This window comes from Megalops cyprinoides, chromosome 11 (genome assembly GCF_013368585.1).
Source record: "Megalops cyprinoides isolate fMegCyp1 chromosome 11, fMegCyp1.pri, whole genome shotgun sequence".
Lineage (NCBI taxonomy): Eukaryota > Metazoa > Chordata > Actinopteri > Elopiformes > Megalopidae > Megalops > Megalops cyprinoides.
Genome location: NC_050593.1, coordinates 4,944,126 through 4,963,214, shown reverse-complemented (window position 1 = coordinate 4,963,214; position 19,089 = coordinate 4,944,126). Strand labels below are relative to the sequence as shown.

At 41.5% G+C, this 19,089-nt stretch overlaps 1 protein-coding gene across 1 annotated transcript in view; it reads right to left on the bottom strand.

The window, feature by feature from the left end:
* Positions 1–17,781, bottom strand: part of LOC118785559 (contactin-associated protein-like 5) — a 105,486-nt gene extending 87,705 nt beyond the window's left edge. The window contains exon 1 of the mRNA XM_036540311.1: positions 17,377–17,781. Coding sequence (XP_036396204.1) covers positions 17,377–17,455 — 79 coding nt within the window. The 5' untranslated portion in view covers positions 17,456–17,781. The remainder of the gene's footprint in view (positions 1–17,376) is intronic.
* Positions 17,782–19,089: the final 1,308 nt, after the last annotated feature.

Sequence of the window (19,089 nt, the reverse complement as noted above, 5' to 3'; positions counted from 1 at the left end):
TATGTGCGATTTCGCCACAACATCACTTTATACCAAGTTCCTACCACAGCGGTATGTACTTTAAACGGACTGAATTAGGGAGTGCCACCTGCTGCAACACAGGTAGAATCTGGGATGCAGTTCTAAGCATAAACACTTCCAATGTGGAAAGTACAGCCCATGTTCTAAGAATTTTCAACAACTTTTATTACCACAAAGCACCGATGTATCCATTCTCTTGTCAGTTGCACATTTTACTATCATTCCTAAACACTGTACTCTTTCAACAGATCCTAGGTGGGAATTGCTTAGCCTGTCCATTTTATAATGCATAATAATAGCTAGGAATGCTAATGACATCGGATCAATATGTGCTTGAAAGGGAGTCCCCCTAATAAATGGGCACGTTGCCAGTGTCAGCATTGCATAATGTGGACTTCTTTGTAATTCTCTGCCATCACTTTCCTCAGTGCCAAGAGTTACACTCATCATTTACACTGTAGGGCATGTAGTAATCACTGGACCAGCCACCATTCCCTGTAGATACTGTATGTAATTGTTCTGGGAGAATGGTCTTAATGGCTGGTCTTTCAGAAAGCAGCTCTGAGGCATCTTAGAGAAAATTGCGATGATGTCATTTACACTTAACTAATTGCATGCAACCGTCTTGCTGCGGTGTGCTTAGCTAGGTGGCCCATAACATGCTGCCCTCCAGAAGATCAGCTGCAGTATAGTGTGCAGACCACTTCCATAGATGGGTCAAGCTGATCTCATATCAGTCCAGCGACAGGAACTGACAGAGGCCAGCTGCCATGGATGGTCAGGCTTTGACACTTGTCCCTGTGCAGTTGACCAGCCTCACTGAGCATCCCCTTTCCTCTGGCTGCTCTCCGTCTTCCATCGATATTCAGAACACATCAGCCACACAAAACCTAGATCAATTAATCTAAGGGTTTTAAAGTAATTCCTTTTCAATGTTTTTTCTTCTAATTTTCTAAAGCTGATATGACAGCAGTTGATCAATGTGGATCGCTTCTCTTGATCACATTTTCCCTCTCAAGGATTAATCTTTACAGAACACACATTACCACCTATTTATTGTTCCAATCACTACATGCATCAGAATGCCAGTTTGTGTTCTGGGGGACTATCAGCTTAAGACCAGCATGGATACTGACAGTTATTATTTTTTAAAAGGACCACGGGATGAAACAGAAAGCAGAACCCTCTTGTGCCCTGCACTCGGCATCTAATTCTTGGCTTTAAATCTGGGATGCCACTGGTTGGCGAACGGCCTGCTCGCTGCATGTGGGATTGACTATATAGCCTGTCAAGTCAAGCAGGCATCCTTTTAAAGGAGATGTAGCATTGACAGATTCCACTGCAGACGATTCAGTATGTCAAATCAAGCAGAGAGCCTTTCAAGAGGGCCATGGCATTGAAGGACTCCATTGTGAGCCAGCACGCTCCCTGTAATACAGCTCGTTACTGGAATGCAGAGGAGATTAACCACGGGATTCTTCAGTGCATTACCACTTAGGGAACCAAGTCTTCAAATGGAGTTTCAGTTTAGGTGCTGCCCACTCTAATCTTGAGCCATGTCCTCATCTGCATCCTCTAAGGATAAACTATCAAGCACAGCGGTAGTGCGCTACAATTTATCTGACCCAATTCAACTGGCGACCAGAGCAACTGACAGCAGATGTCCATTGGATCTGATTTAAGATGAGACTGTTCTGGATCCAGATAAGGGTCAACACTAACATCCTAATCCTCTGTCCATTACACCAAAATAAAAAATACAGTACACCCTGCTCACAGATTTATGGTCACTTAGTTCAGCCCAGCAGGGCAGTCAGCCCAACTGCAATGACATTTGTTTGTGTGTGGTTTAAAGCAGCTATTGCATTTTGATAACTGCACTTTGTTTTTCATTCATTCTGGAGTCCAGTGAACTTTTCATGACATGTAAGGACTGAAAAGTGTAATACGTAAACACAGTAATCAGAACTAAACACATCCCTCTCTATGTCACACACACACACACACACACACACTAGTGATGTGTCAGTCGCGAACGAGTCAGCTGTATGAGCCGGCTCATTTTCGTCTGAGAGCCGATTTCTTTTTTTTTTTTGTTAATTTATACAAGACAGAATAATAGGATGATCTTTTCTCCACACTGCTCAGCCACAGGCACTCCATGCACTGACTGAATGTTAGAATTGTAACATACATTTATGCACGAGGACCAGATGCACTGTGTTTAGTGTTTGTAGCGAAATGCTAATTTACAACGTTCAATATAAATAAAACATTCAATACACGTGTAATAGTGTTTGATGTTTTTACATTTATGTTTTTATACCAAACTTAATGTAAAATAATGGTATTCTGGAAATTATAAGGTTTAGTATAATTACATTGAATAATATAAGTGATATACGTGCACACATACCAATCATAGGTCAAAACATTGCTAAATTTGGCTGAATTATAAAAGCCAGAAGTGGCTTTACTAAATGAAGAGCTGTTTGGGAGCAAAAAGAGCCAGTTCTTATGGCTGACCAGCGCCAAATGATCCGGCTCACTAAAAAGATCCGGAATTCTCATCACCAACACACACACACACACAAACTTTCATAATCCCTTTTACCAAATAGTTGTTTTCACATTGATTTAATTTTATTTTTTTTATTTTTTTTTTCTTTCTCGTTCCTTTCGGAACATCACATATAATAATCTCCATAATCATAATCTCCATGCACAGCACACAGGAAAAGAATCTCCATTAGTTACACTGGCTGGAGCATGGCAATTACAGGCTGTGTTATTTTCAGTTCAGGAAAACAACACTGGTCTTTATTACTTAATGCAATCACCTGCCTTCAGAATCCACACAAAGGCCTGGGGGGGTGTGCAGGGTGGGGGGGGGGCGGGGGGGGGGTGGTAAGGGTGTGAGAACTGGAATGCAAATGAACGAGAATTGCAGAGAGAGAATCGTCTGTTTGCGAGGTCACACACTCCTGCCTGGAGTTTGTTACCACAGCATAATTGAAAAGTCCCGCGGGTGCTGTCGATGTGAACCAGCCAGGGCGAGACTGCTGACTGCCAACAGCATGCATATGGAGCCATGGACGCAGTGGTCCACGGAGGGTACACAGAGAGCTCCAGCTGCATGAGCACGAGGAGTGCACGGAGCTCCAAAATCAGTACAACAGGCACGCAAACTGCCGACAGCGTGGACACAGCACACGTCAGCAAAGCACATACACAGACAGCACAAACACATGTACAGAACCGCAGTGTAGTAACACAGGCAGCAGCAGTGTGGATTAGTGATAAGGATCAGGAACCCAAAGCTTCCCAGCTGAGCTACCTGGTGGAGCATTGCTGTCATGCTCCAGGGCAAGGTAAATAACCCAAATTGCATATATCCAGTAGTTAATATCCAGTTGCATAAATAAGGAGTAAAAGGTGTTAATTATATAAGTTGCTCTGGATGGGAGTGTCTCCCAAACAACCATAATATAATGTAAAAAGGATGACAGTTCCAGGCAAAGAGAGCACTGAAACCAGAAAACAGGTTGCCTTTATGGAAGAATTGTGCATATATGCCCTGATCTTCATATCCTCTGGAAGGCCCATCCTAATTGTTGAGCCCAATGGATCAGCTGATCTACATGACCCAAAGGCCAAGGAATCTGCACAACATGGATCCAGGTAAAATGGCAGCAGGCGTACCGCAGTCATCTCAGTTTTAAAGCAGCAAAAACGGGCAGATTTCCCTGCAAAGCAACCAGGGAAACTCAGTATTGTAGAAGATCATGTTTGTATCAGTGTGACCCCTGCAGCACCCATCTCACTCCTGCTGATACCAGCACAAGAACTTTATGAATGGCCATTCAGATCACCCCATCATTAACTCATGAGATGATGTGCTCATCCATGACTGCAGCAAGTTGCACAGGGATGGGTGTGAACATGTCCATATTTGGGACATTTCTCTTTTGAATGACTATATTGCATGCATAGTGTTTGCATGGATGCAAGGCCTAAGGCCTGATAAGGTTAAAACCGATAACTACAAATTTTAACAACAGAGATCTGCCACTTACTAGCAGTCATGCCATAGTTAGTTTTCATTCTTCTTTGCACTCTATCCCTTCCTTACCTCTGCATTATTGTAAATAGCACTGACTGGTTAGACTTACACAGTTAAAACTGTTTAGCACAACATACACACAAAAAACTGTAAAAGCAATCACTATAATTATAGTTATACGATATGTGGCAAAACCAGTTCTGTCTGGTTTTGTCCATTTGACCCTCAGATTTTGCAGATGTTAACAGTTTAAAAACACATCTTCATCATGCACACAGTTCAATAACACCCTATGCCACTTTGATTGAAGCATTATTAACGCTCTGTGTAGCTGCTGTGCACTTGTTACACGTTCCTTACAAATGTGGCCTGCACTCTTTACGAAGATATGCTTACTGTAGAGTGGCACGCATGTTTTGGCTCACTGCAGTTATTAGCATTATCATTCTCACTGCGACTGGGTCTTCTCTCTCCAGGGGGCACACAGATTACCCTGAACCGAAAATGTCCCTTCCCACCATGACTGACAGGCTGGAGGGTAAAGTCACGTGGCACAGCGGTAGCTCAGAGCCAGAAAGTGAATCCATGAGGACGTTTGTGCCAGCCTCAGCACTTTGGGGAAAGCACGTTTACTGGATCTGGAGCACTCTGTCGATGTTAATTTGCAAATTTGCATGTCTTCAAATATCCTGGCCATTTCACCCTCCTGAAAAAAGGGATAGTGAGGTACCTCTGGTAACAAGTGTGGTGTGGCACTCAATGCTGACAGACATTCAGTTTCTTTTTCAGAGCAGGATCTAGTAGGAAGTGCTGTTTGGAAGGTCATTATTTGCCTTGCATGGACAGAATCAGTGGAAACGTGTACCTTGAGAATGCACAGACAGAACTGGTTTCAATTGAGGTGAAGGAAAAGAGGAAAAAAATAGACACAGCCTATTGTGCCTCATTTGTGCCCACTGTCTCCGATAAAAGTGTAGAATTAGTTGAAGAACTTGGGCACTACTTAGAGTTAGGGTTATCAATTCTGATCGCCTGCACATCGAACAGACCTATAACTAATTATTGCATGCGATAGTCATTTTAGCTGAATGCTCCATTATTATGTTCAGCGCTGGAGTAATTATTTAAATTGTCATTCAATTATCATTTCATTGAGAATGCTGCATTCTCACATTCTCAGAAATACTAAGCATAAATTGAGTATTCATACATGACAGTCATGTTTGGTCCTAGCATTAGCGGCGTCTGCACAATGTAAAGCTGCTTTGTGACAACTTGTGTTGTAAAAAGCCCTATACAAATAAAATTTAATTGATTTGAATTGGACTGAATTGGCTTGAATTGGTTCAGAAGGAGCAGTTTTTCAGGCCACAGACATGATGTTAATTATGGAAACTGCAAAAGTCTGACCAAACACATCATAACACGTATTTAAAAGCATTACTCTAAGTTCAGGCTAATAAGCCAGTGAGCCTGCACCAAAGACCTCCCTAACTTCAATTTTGCTTAAAGCTTTGAAAGGAGTCACAAGCAGCAGTGACCACTCTTTCTCTCTCTTTTTTCCATTAACACCTGATGTTAATTAAAAATTACCAACTGTAAACTGCATCAGCCACAGGGAATTCATGACATGTATCTTATGTCAATAGGTTATCAAAAGGCTGTCAGTCTGTGATGTGTCAAAGTCTAAAGCAATCCTGTTCATTCTTAAAACTGTCCTTGGGGAACATGACTGAGAGCAGCATTTTTTCATCCCCTGCTCATCCCACACACAAACACTGATAACCTCAGCCACTTTCTTAAAGCTCAGAGTGAACAGTGCGAAGGTCACATTCACAGTACCATTTTTGATGCATCACAAACCAGCGAGCCCTCTGCTAATCTGTCTTGCAGAAGTGTCTTTAGCAAAGGGGGAATGGCAGACTCGCACAGAATGCTGCTACAGTAGATGGTCCAACATAGTCTGAACGTAGAGCAAATGTGTACATTCAAAAGAAACTCTACACACTGGCCTAGAGTGGGCATCATGTTAATGGATGCCTGCAGCTGTGTGTGTGTGTGTGTGTGTGTGTGGTGTGTGTGTTTGTGCATATATTTATAATAAAAAACTGAAGTAATTGTGTGTTTGAGCTCTTCTGCAATATTTTCATCAATTCCTGGGACCACTGAACTGTCAATTATTTGTATGAAACCCCCCCCCCCCTCCTCCTCCCTCACCCCTCACCCCTAATATTTGAAAAAGGAAAATAAGCTTTATGCACTAACCACTCATCAGGTCTGTCATCCTCACAAGGCAATTTCACACATTCTCAGTGTATCCAACCAAACACTTTATATGGATTATGGATCCTTCTGAAACCTCCATCAATGCCTTTAAGATCGCTTTTTGAGTCTGCATCTTTGTAGTTGCTTTGTTTCAGTTTGTTTGGTTCCCTCAGAAGCTGGGCTACCTCATTTGTCTCATTAAATCTGGTCACTCCACCTTCCTGGCCTTCCCTTTAATCTGTGGGAGGCATCCAGCCCTCAGAGGCAGGATCCAATGGCCACCCTGTCCCCTGGTGGCCCCAACTCCCTTTCATTCTGAGTTCAGAGGAGGTTACCTAATGAGTAAATGGCTCCCCTGCATGAGGAGGGTAAAAAGCGGATTCGCCTGTGCAGATGCAGGTGATTTCCCATGGGGCTATCTTTAGATTTGCCTGTCACTCTCTCTCCCCACCATGATGGCTGAGGCAGATGCTCTTGGACAGAGAGCTGCTGCCTGCTGAAGACAGATGAAACACAAAAACTTACTAATGAGGCACAGACCTTAATCTCTTCCCAGGAAATAAGGAGAGAGCGAGAAAAATACAGTAAAGGGGATGATTCATGTTTCATCTTCCACTGTGTTTTTGTTGATTACTCACAGCCTGGTTATTGTGAGGAAGTAGGGTAGCAGCAGCATTCAACTGTTAGCTACCGTTACCTACTGTTAGCTACCGTCCATTTGCATGGGCTGATTTTGAAGAAGAGTGGGTCAAACCAGCAGTACGAAACTACAAGTTCTCTCTCTCCTGTCTAACTAGGGTGGACTGAGGAGCTCCGACTACTGTGGACCTATAACAAATATAATGGGTCTTACACCTGCACTACCCTTCAGTAGTAGACTTACTGTATCTAAAGATATAATATAAAAATGCCCACATACTTGGTTGTGAGAAGTCCTATCCATACCATACATAATCACATCAAGGAAACTGCAATGGCTTCAACCATTTACCAGACATGTATCTATAGGCCCATGTATTAAGACAAGCAAACACACAAACCTGAATTTGATCAGTTTTGTATTTTTGCGCAATAGGAATACGTGTGTAACAGATTATCATTCAAGAATTTTATTTGGGCTGTGCAAAACAACAGTTTAACATATATTATTTTCTCATTCTTTAGAATAAAACAGAACTGTATTTTAAGAAAAACAATATACGCTATATGGACAAAAGTATTCGGACGCCTGACCATTACACCAACAGGGACTGTAATGACATTGTATTCAAATACATATACTTTAATATGGAGTTGGTCCCCCTTTTGCAGCTATAACAGCTTCCACTCTTCTTGGAAGGCTTTCCACAAGATTTTGGAGTGTTTCTGTGGGAATTTGTGCCCATTCATCTATAGAGCATTTATGAGGTCAGGCACTGATGTTGGACGAGAAGGCCTGGCTTGCAATCTCCATTCCAGTTCATCCCAAAGGTGCTCGATGGGGTTGAGGTCAGGGCTCTGTGCGGGCCAGTCAAGTTCTTCCACACCCAATTCAAACCATGTCTTTATAGTCCTTGCTTTGTGCACTGGGGCACAGTCATGTTGGAATAGAAAAGGGCCTTCCCCAAACTGTTGCCACAAAGTTGGAAGCATAGCATTGTCCAAAATGTCTTGGTATGCTGAAGCATTAAGATTGCCCTTCACTGGAGATAGCCCAAACCCTGAAAAACAGGTGTGGCCAAATACCTTTGTCCATATAGTGTATATAAAAAGTACATTTGATGGACTCTGATAAGCTTCTTGAATCCCTCATTTTTGACAGTGCTAATGGGAAGCGTGTCTTTTGCAATGCAATATGCAACTGCATTTGTGATGCCTTTGTGTCTTTTCGTTTTTTGTCATAAGGCTGGAAATTGCTGTGTGTTCTAACGGGTGATATTGTTTCAAATGATGAAACAGGTTTGTGGTGTTGCCTGTCTTTAATGGCACGTACCTTCAGCACAGTTTGCAGTGCACGCTGCTCTGTTTTTTGTTGGATTGTAAATAGCCAAAATATCGAAGTTTCTCGACGTTTCTTGTCGATGATGTCTTCGTCTTTCGAGCTGGTCATGGGCACTGCTTTTTCTTCGGTGTCGCTCATTTCGCTTATTTTTCTTATTCCGCTCCAACTACAAGCCTGTCAACCACTGTGTTTGTAAACAATACCATGTGCTAGCCTGAATTTATACCTCTCACCATGCAACCTAACGTGCGCAATGCATACCTCTATTCCTGCGACATGATTGGCAGTTCACGATTCATTTCTGTGCATGCTATCTAAGCATAGTAATTATATCGAACATTTATCGAACATTTGTTATATTTCTATCGAGGAAAATTATATCACGATAATTATTGTTATCATTTTATTCGTTCAGCCCTAATTTTGAATAAAACAAACCTGGTATTATGAGAGAATTTTAATCATTAGCGCTGTCAGGCATATCACGACCAATGAGAAGCGCATTCTCTGTTTGGGTAGTGAACATAACATGACAGACAGGCTGAGGGAAAGCAGCAGGGTTTCCTTCTATCTCATATAAATTGCCCTGTCTTATTTCTGTAATATTTCTCTCCCATAGATTTGCATTGAATTGATTCTCAAAAATGCGGAACAAAGCGCGTCCCGTATCAGTTCAATACGGAACACGTCTTTTCATTTACAATTACGGGATGATTACGTATTTTATGTGACAGTTGGCAACCCTATGACTGCTATTTCAAGCATACATACTATATTAAATGGATAGAGCACTACCAGTATGTAAATAATTAGATTAGAAATGGGACATTTGGTGCTACTGACACTGTATTTATCAAATAATACCCATAATCCAGTCTGAGAGGATGTATCTCCAGAGCATCACTTATTTCCATGGCATTGCTTACATTTTTTGTTGCTGTTGTTTTGCGAGCCATTTTTGTAACATTGAATTATTATGAGTATAATTTTGAATTGCCTTCTGTGGGATTTGAAAAGGGGAGGCAACTTTGCTTGGAATACTGTACAATCTATCCAAAATAACAAAATGTTTATAAGCTACTTTTAACCCATCATATTAAAATTGCTACTTCTAATCCTTGTTTTCTCTCACAATAAATTTTGGCTTTGTCTTATCATTGGAGATATTTGTCTGTAGTTGATCAATTTAAATGAGTGCTACATTTTTTATATTATTTTATATTTCCATTCTGAACAGAACTGCCTTTTCAAATGTAAAATATGCCACAAAATAATATTTGCATGGATTTTGAAAGGTGTGTGGCTTTGTTGTTTAATTATGAAAAGGTTATTACATCACCCACACTATATTACTGAGTATCACCACAAAGATATTCAGTAATCAGACCAGCTCCCTCACTGAATCCAGCAAATAATTTTTTTTTTTATTCAGTTTGACCTGACTTGTCAAAACAGTCCAAAGTTTGCCAAATTTCCATGTATGGAACATCTTGCCACAGCAGATTTAGCAGTTCAGGGTTAAAACGTTTTCCAGGTAAAATGCACATATGACAGTGTGCCAGCTGTGTGTCAACACCTAGGTAGCCTCAGTGTTTCTGCATGAAATGCAACCAAGAGTAAACCAGAACCAGATGGACTCAGAACTGATTCCAGATATATGACTGAGTTAAGAGATCAGATTGAGTCCAGTAATCCAAGAAAGAGGACAGAAAATCACCATTAACATACAGAAAAAAAATGAAATTCAAAACAATGATTTAGAAGGAGAATTTTAGACAATCCCTACACAAATATGCAAATGTAGACAATCCAGGTCCATCCCACCTTCCATTTCCTTTTCATCTCAGCTATTCAGAACATCACCCCTTTTCTTTCTTTTCACTGTTTATGACAGCCAACTGAGGGGTGAAAAAATCTGGCCCATGGTCAGGTGTGATATTTTTGTCAGACTCCAAGCCAAATATAGTACTGCTATTACCACATCAAACACAATCTTCACTCTTGGATTGTATGGAAATCCAAACCTACTAAATGAAAGTTTCTTGACTTCTGATTTGTTTTTGATTATCCATCGGAAGTGTGCTGGTTATGGACTCAGTCTTACCAGAAGGTTGCGTGTTCATATGTCATACCCTGGATTGAGTATTGCCATTGCCTCCTATGTCACACTACTGAACTTGGATTTATTCAGTAAGAATTTATCTGGATAATGGATAAAATGTAGAAATGTGTAAAAGAAAATGTGAGTCACCCAAGATGAAGCCATCTGTCAAAAGCAAATAAATAAGGGAACTGCCTCAACGATATGTCAAGCAAATGTCAGAATACAAAGCATTATTTTCTTCCAGTCTTCCTAAAACAATTTTATTAACATCTGTATGGTCTCCACTGTCACACTTGGGCATCTTACAATCTGTATCATTCTGACCTTGGAGATGCTGTAATGATTTGAATAATGATGACAGTATTGCTTTGACTGACACACCCCACTGCACAGTGTAGCATCATTCAAAAATTCAAACTGTCAGAGAGAAGATGACATCCAAGCATGCAGTTTAAAATAGCATGTGGAGATTGAGGTATGTACACCTCCTTAAGTAAAGAAAAAAGGCCTCTGAAATAATGTTGGATTATGGGCACCAAGAGCTCTTGTCTGTCTTGTCATGAACTTAAAAGTTATAGTTGATTATATCCAATTGCCAAAAGAAAACAGCAAATTGCATAAAGAAACAGGTAAAACTAGATGACCCATGTGGAAAGTGTTCTGGTGGACATTATACAGCAAATTATCCTCACATGGCTGATTTATGAATGCTTGCTGTGTCCAACCATACACTCTCCCTGAGTTTCATTTTCTCACAGAACAATCCTAGGTGCCTATTGTCCATTTGGCTCATTGTCTGCATTTCCCCACAGAAAATGATGTTGGCACATTGTGTAGAGAAATAAGGAATCTACAGCCCCACCCTTCCTCTGCCCCAGCTGACCATTTCAATGCAGCATCTGCTGTCTTTGGCTGCCCTTCCTGGCTGACAAGTGCATTTCCAGTGCCATTCTGATCCTTCTGATTCCAGCACTTAGCAAAATCACTTAGCAAATTACAAAATGCAGCCTTATACATTTCATCCAGCCTTATACATTTCATCCTGGAGGATTTATCTTATTGTGATTTCATTTTGCGATTTTGGGAGATGATAAAGTGTTACCGTTTGCCTCTCACGGGCTGAAAATTCATCTGTTGGAGAGCCGCACAGCAACTGAGCAATCCAAACCACAGCCCACCAGAAAGTGGAAGACAAAAATGGGTCGCCTGGCCCTGGTGATGGCAGGATCGGGAGCAGCGCGCAGCTGGACGCTGGCCTTCTCGGAGAAGTACGTTGCCGGCCCTGCTTTCCACGGAATTTCCTCAAATAAACTCCCTGCCATTTCTGCCCCAAGGCAGCCTTCGAAATCATGTTCTCCTTTCCAGTGCCGCACCTTCCTTCTTTTTAAAGCTCTGGGCTTTTGCCCTTACTCAGAAGAAAAAAAACATAAATAGATAAAGTGTGAAATAAAGGAGATGTAGGAGAGCTCCCTTTTGTGAAAAGGTCAGAATTCTCTGTCAGGAAGGACTGTATGTGCATATATATATATGTGTGTGTGTGTGTGTGTGTGTGTGTGTATGTGCACGGTGGGAGGGTCTTACAAATCAGAAACATTGCTGTACATGTGCTGTCAGACTATCAATATTAAGTGCAAATACAGTTTTGTGACTACTGCTTAATGTGGCCATTCTAGGCATCACCTCTGCATTCTCATCATGTTTAAGCCTGTTGTTCCAGCTGGGCATAAGCTTATATAAAGATACTCTTGCCAATATCCCTCTGGTGCTGTGTTTTTGTGGTCATCTGTCCCTCCCCCAGAATGTCAAGGGGTCAGTCCCCAGTGCAGGGGTATTGATCATTTTAAAATGGTACCTCACTGCCTCAGTTTGCCACTCAAAACTGAAAGTGATAGACTGTGATAATATAGGCTTATGCTGAGTGGGATACATCAATTGCTTTATACAACACACTGTACAAAACACTACTGCTATTACCATTACTACCAGTACTACCATTACTACTACTACTGCTAATAATAATAAAATAATAATAATAATAATTATTTTTTTTCTTTGCTGTACTGTCATATGCGACTGCTATGCTCAGAGAAAGGCAGTGCCTGGAAAGGAACTGAGAATGAAAGCCAAGGAACCCAGGCTGCCCAGAATACTGTTAATGTATGACACTCCTGTGTCAGTCCAGAGAGTGTCACGCTATTTCGCTTCGGCCAAGTTCATCATATAATATTCTCTGCTCAACCTTGAACTGTTGCTCATGCGGGACAGGATGATGTTCCTCAGCCGAGGCCAATCACACTGGCTTACTGTCTAAATACTTTTCTTTATTTGAAATAAAACACATGGACTCCTAAATAAGATCCCAGAGCACACATTTTTTTTGTTTCTCCTTTTCCCCTCCGATTTCTCAGAGAACTGTGTGACTGACAGTCTATTAACCAATCAGGCACTATGTGTAAAATACAAGCAAGGGCGAGGGAAGTGAAAAGTTAACAGCATGCCCTTGTCACACAGAGGTGTCTTAACACATGATGTCAGATAGGCAGGCAAGAACCCTGCCCCCATACCCCCAGAGGTCAAAAAGGAAAGTCTTCATGCAGCTGGACATGGAGAACTGACATGATTGGTGCGTGCTGTATAACTGGGACGATGACACTCCATGCCTTCTCAAAGCAGGTAGAGAAATGACTGCTGGATAGCTACAATGCAGTGCTGGGTCAGACACAGAAAGAGGTGTATCAATTTCAAAGGCAACAGAATGTTTGTTTTCTTTTTCCAGGGAGGAGAAAGAAAAGTCTGGGGCCCCTAAGATTGTCTCTTTATTCTGTTCAGCAGGAGCTACACCCAAGGACAAATTCTGTCCCAGTTAATTAAAACGAGGACAGAAAACTAATTACAGGCTCCCGAACAGACAGTGCTGATGGCAGCAGGAATAACGTGTTGATTGCACGATAAAACAAGCCACTGGCCCCACAACACAATATTATCAGCTTAATTACCTTGGCATGGCATTAAAACTGGACACAACTGCAGCTCTTATTATCATACTGTAATACATTAGCAGTTCTTTTTCTTTTGTACTGTTTTGTTTTACCACCCAAAAGATAATTCATTGATTCAAATTTTGCAGTGGACTCTCATGAGTTTATTTTCTCATTGACTTATTATTCTTATTTTCTCATTAAGGTAAGAGATTCAGCTTGATATCATTAATTTAGACCTGATTAATGAACATCAGGGACAAGCTCATAATGTGTCTGAATGTATTACACTTTGTATTGGTTTAATCAAGTGCAAAGCACCAAATTAAACTGTTTTTTGCTTTTTCAGTGAAATAATACAATTCCCATAGTTTTAACATTGTCAAACAAGTGAGACATGGAGGTATGTATAGCACTATAAGTATAGATAACAATATGTAATCAACATATGATTCCATGGAGATTGTGGAAAATGTATATCACAGGGAGAACTGAACATTTCCTTAAAAATCAGTCAAGAAATATGTGCTAATTCATATATTCTAGTACACATACAGTTCAGTATGTGTACAATACATGTACAGTAACTGTGTAGAGTGTAACCAAAAGTATCATATATTCCAATATATACTTAGCAATATGTGACTGAAATGTCAGGAAAGCAAATACTTTTTCTGTGGTATGATGCATACTTTCACATATTAACAAATTCTCCTCATATTTATACTTAAAATCTGGATGCTGGCTAAATGTTATTGGCATTAGTTTGATGCACCAACCTTTTCTGACTGATTGTGAGACTCCAAGGCATTTGGTTGCCTAAGCATTACATCACCTCATTAGCCAGACAAGTGGCAGTGTGTAGCTGAGGTGATTTAACCTAGTGAATGTTCTGCCAGTGCCAGAAGAAAACCAGAATGGGAAGAAAATGACATGCCACAATTGCCCCATAAGATCAGTATCAGTGTGTCCTTCCTCTGTTAGAGCTGAGCCTGCATGTGCTGTTGCAAGTTTCTTACCACAGTGTTCCTTGGCCCTGTCAGTTAGACCCAGGACTGAAGATAGTTTTGTTCCAGCTGAGCTCTCAATCCACTGATTTAGCTTGTTTTGAGCAATTAATTGAATACTGTGGATGTCACAACAGCTGACAGGAAAGTTTTTACTTTGTGACAGTGCTGCCCTGCCATGGCAGCCAAGCCTGTCCACACTTGAACAGAGGCACCGGTTGCATGCTCCTCCTGCTTTTTGCAAAACACACTGACTCTTAAGTTGCTCCTCAAGAGATGACACGCATTCTTTGTTTCCTTCCACAGAGCAGAGTAACCTTTTCTAAGTCATTCTGATGGCCATGCACTGAGTGCACAAACGGGACTCAACAGCACTCGTTCAGAACATCTAACACAGACACAGGCACCTGTGTGCATGAAACAGATCTTCTGTATCCGATTAGTGGCAGGCCGTGTCGAAGCAAGAGGAGACAGACGAACAACGAAGTTCTAATGTTGTGGGTTTTGACAGGAAGCGTCTGACAGTGAATAATGACACTTGGAGCCTGTCGAAGGCCTTCAGGAGCAGCCATGCATAACGGACTGTGTGCGACCCCGCTAGACGCACTGACCAGAGGAAGACTGTAACTGCGGGTGACTGGCGGAATCCCAGGATTATCGAAAAGCTCTCTGAGCCATAGAGCTGGACTGCTCCCCCGCTCACATTGCTCTTACACCTGGCCACAGGGACCAAACAGCAGGCACAAATCAACTCCCAACTGATGTGCTGCTCTCGCACCATCTCCTTAATGAAGTGTAGAATACCTGTGAAGACAGTTGCGCATTCATGGTGAAGCTATCGTCACTGCTTTAATGGTTGTCATTTTTTTTTGTCCAAGCATGAATTAAAATCATGACCGTGATCCTGGAGCACTGAAAGTGCTATACTTATTTTAATGAGTAGGACATACAAATATGTTCAATGTCATTTTTATTCTGTCTTAGATTACATGTGTGTACATTTTGGGTTTTTTTGGGTGGAGATGGGCTAATGGGATAATGTGTAATCTATACATAAACCAGACCAGGCTTATTAGGAGGACTAAGGCCTAAAGTTTGTGAAGCAATTTTAATTATATGCATTGCCTGTTTCTTTTCACGCTGAAAATTAAAATGTTGGTGGCCACTGGAGGTTTTACATCCAAAAGGTCAGTATTTTTGATATGTATTTTGCTCAAATGAGAGGACAAAATGCTTCGCGGTTTGTACAAATCCCTTCATAATTCTACTGACAGGATAGAAAGTCAGTGTGTAAAACCATACGCATTCATGTATTTGTTCAAAAAGACACAGTCCATTGCCTGCCAGCGGAATACACATCATCAAGAAAGAAAATGGCAAACCAACTTAATAAACAAACAAGGTCACTGTTTCAGGGTTTGTTTGCACCAGACATCGACAAGTCAGTCTTTGAAGCCCATTAGCCTAAAGTCTATTCCTTCATTCCTTCAACTAAAGACTTTCCTAGGGGTTTGTTCTAAAACACGTATTGACTTCTTCTCCCAATAAGTCTAGTTAATGACCCAATTTTGTATCTGAAAATTGCTGAGTGAACTACATACAATTTTCCAGAGAGTGTTATTAAATCACAGTTTCAACAGCAGGGCATATTGTTACTGTTAGAGAATTAAACGAGCAACATAAAACCTGCTCCTACGATCACCTCTATTTTGCATTAGCATGACGCGAGTTTGTCTCTTTACATCTTCTCTACTTGTTTGGAGATCCAACGCAATGATTTCATGGCTATAACCAGGTACACCGCACTACAGAGGGTAGGCAGTAGGGAATAGTGACCCCTATTGACGATAATGCCACACCGCGATGCAAAAGTTAACTCCTTTAACCTTAAGAGAGTTGTGTTTGTTGTGGACTAACGGTGATTTTACGTCCACGCGGTCATCGTTCAGACCAAAAATATCATACACAGGTGGCAAAGGTGACTTCAAGCCGAGAATTGGAGTGGATTTCTTCGACTCGAAGAGTTGCTAGTATCACCAATATTATTATCAGCACAAACCAAAAGTCAGGTCGCAACATTATCCCCAGCCATGTTCAAGCTCACGACGTCATTTTCCAACAGTGGGAAACGGTACAAGGATGCCACACGAGACGGTCATTGGATGAAAGATTTTTGTCTTTCAAGTTGCAAGCCAAGACGTGTCACAGGTGATCTGTCGACACCAGACCCGCCACACTACAATTCAGTCTCGTCGACGAAAAAAAAAAACTTTATAATTAGTGGTTGTTTGCTAATTGCTCCTACTACCGAAAACAAAACAAATAAACAACAAAAAAAACCCAGAGGTTAAATCCAACATGTGAAAAGCAAGACGGGTGACTGCGTGGCAAGGTATGCAAGCGTAGTTTTGAGAGCTGAATGACTACAAATGCACATTTCTGCTGTCCCACCGTGCTGATACAATTGATAATGTGATGCGAGTCAATGGACTAAGCACAGATTTCCACCGTCCGCGTATTTATCGAACATGAAAGACGAGGGTTAAAAAATAGCATCTTCTTAGCATAAAATGAGAAATGTGTTGCCATCTTTGACAAGTCTTCTGCCCGTTCCAGTTTACTCCGGATCTCACCTCACAGAAATAATTAATTCAACTGTCGATTTTTAAAGATGTGTATGCTAGTATTTTTGTATAAATGGTCTACCGTATTTAAAATTATAAAAGAGACATGAATAACTATAACTACTGAATGACTAAAGAGTATCACTATAAATCTATAGCAGGCTCGCAATATTTTTTTTTCTTTTTCATTGAAATTACATTAAAACGCATGAACTTGTCCATATCAATTACAACTTGAACTAGACTTGTAAAAATATGCTATAAGATTCTGACAAGTGTTTAGCCAAATCCGACACCAACCTTCATAATAGCTGAGATAAATACGTTACTTACAATTATTGGCAGCCAGCGCAGAAGTAAATACACTTAACATCGTGAAACTAAGGGTCCAACACAGGCATTGCGATTCCATCTCCGCAGAGAGAGAACTGCTATCCAGGCGATGCTATATCCTCAATCCGTTAGAAAGTATCTCCGATATGCGTTGCCTCCAGTTGCTTCAGTTCCAGTGGGTTCTGTCTTCTGCAATGCACGCGGGGTTGCCACTGTTGAAATGAGAGAGACACGAACTCCCGTCCCCTTAAAGACGTACGGTGATCCAAGAACAATGCACACTCAACACAAGACCCCCTCTCTTCTCTCTCTCGTCCTCACTCTCTCCCTCTCCCTCTCACGTGGACATTCTAAACGTTGTACTTGTCAATATATAGTAGGCTTCATCTGAATTGTAGAAGCAAAGACTAGTACCAACTAAAACAATACGTGTCAGTAAATCCGTTTGCATATATACGTGTGCGTGCGTGCGCTTGCGCGCTCGTGCCTATGTGCTTTACATTTTAAGAACTGTTGAGCCCACACGTCCTAACATCGGGTCGAAACAAATACATTTCGTCACATTGTAATCACATTGTTTAATGCGATTTTATCCGGCGTTGAGTCCAGTCCCACCCGCGTTCACGCAGATGAAGGGAAATTGTGTGTGTTTGTATCTGAACAATTTTAAAACATTATGATACTGTCACAGTGAGAGCGTGAAAAAAACTTTTGCTGATCAGATCTGTCATGTTGGCATATATTTGTGGTCCGACATTTTAAAATAATTGACCACGTTTTAAAGTAAGCTTTCGGTCCCTCTAGAAGTGTTTCAGAACTACGGAAATCTGCGGGCGCTTCGGGTGTCATGTCACAACAACCGGCAAATTTAGAATAAAAGTTTAATTTGGAAAAGGAATATCGTTCTCCCTGATCACGTTTTGTGAGCGCGTCACTTACTGACTGGATCATTATCAACAAACACGCAAGCACAATCAACTTTAATCTAAGCCTTAAACATGGACCCGCCACCCGGGAAAAGGAAAAAAAAAAACAGATATTAGATCGTTTTTTGGAGTAAAGACTACTTTAAGTATGGTAGATGATAGTGATAGGCGTGTATGGATTTATTTAGCGACCAGTTTCACGTTAGTCATCTTTTGAATAATTTGGCAACAACAATTGTAGCCTAGTGTCAAGGCTCCGCCCCCTTAAGCCGCTGTGTTTTTGTTTTTCCCCGTACCTGTGCTTTTGTTTTCCTTGTGCTCCAGCCCCGCCCCGCTCCCTGCCTGGTCTACGCCCACCTGATCTCCTCATTACCTGCACCTGCCTGCCTGCTCACCTGCATCCCATTGCCCTGTCACCCCATCTTCCCTGCGTGTCTCTGTCTTGTTGCTAGTTCGTTTCAGTGATTTTTCCTGTCTCGTCCCCGCTTTAGTTCCCGTGATTTGTTTGCTGTCGCCGTTCCTGCCTGATTCCTGACTTCGTTTTCTGCCTGCCGATTCGGATCTGTTTGACGCCATTCGCCTGCCTGGTTCCTGACTCTGCCTGCCCCAACTACCGATTCTGGATCTGCCCCCGGTCTGCTTCCCCGTGTTTTCGAACCCTGCCTGTCCCTGTACCACGAACTGCCTACCGATTACGATTAAACGCTTGGAACCGTATACCCTGTGGTCCGCGTTTGTGTCCCGATCTCCGAGCCTGACACCTAGGCTATTAGCTAGCTAGTTTCTG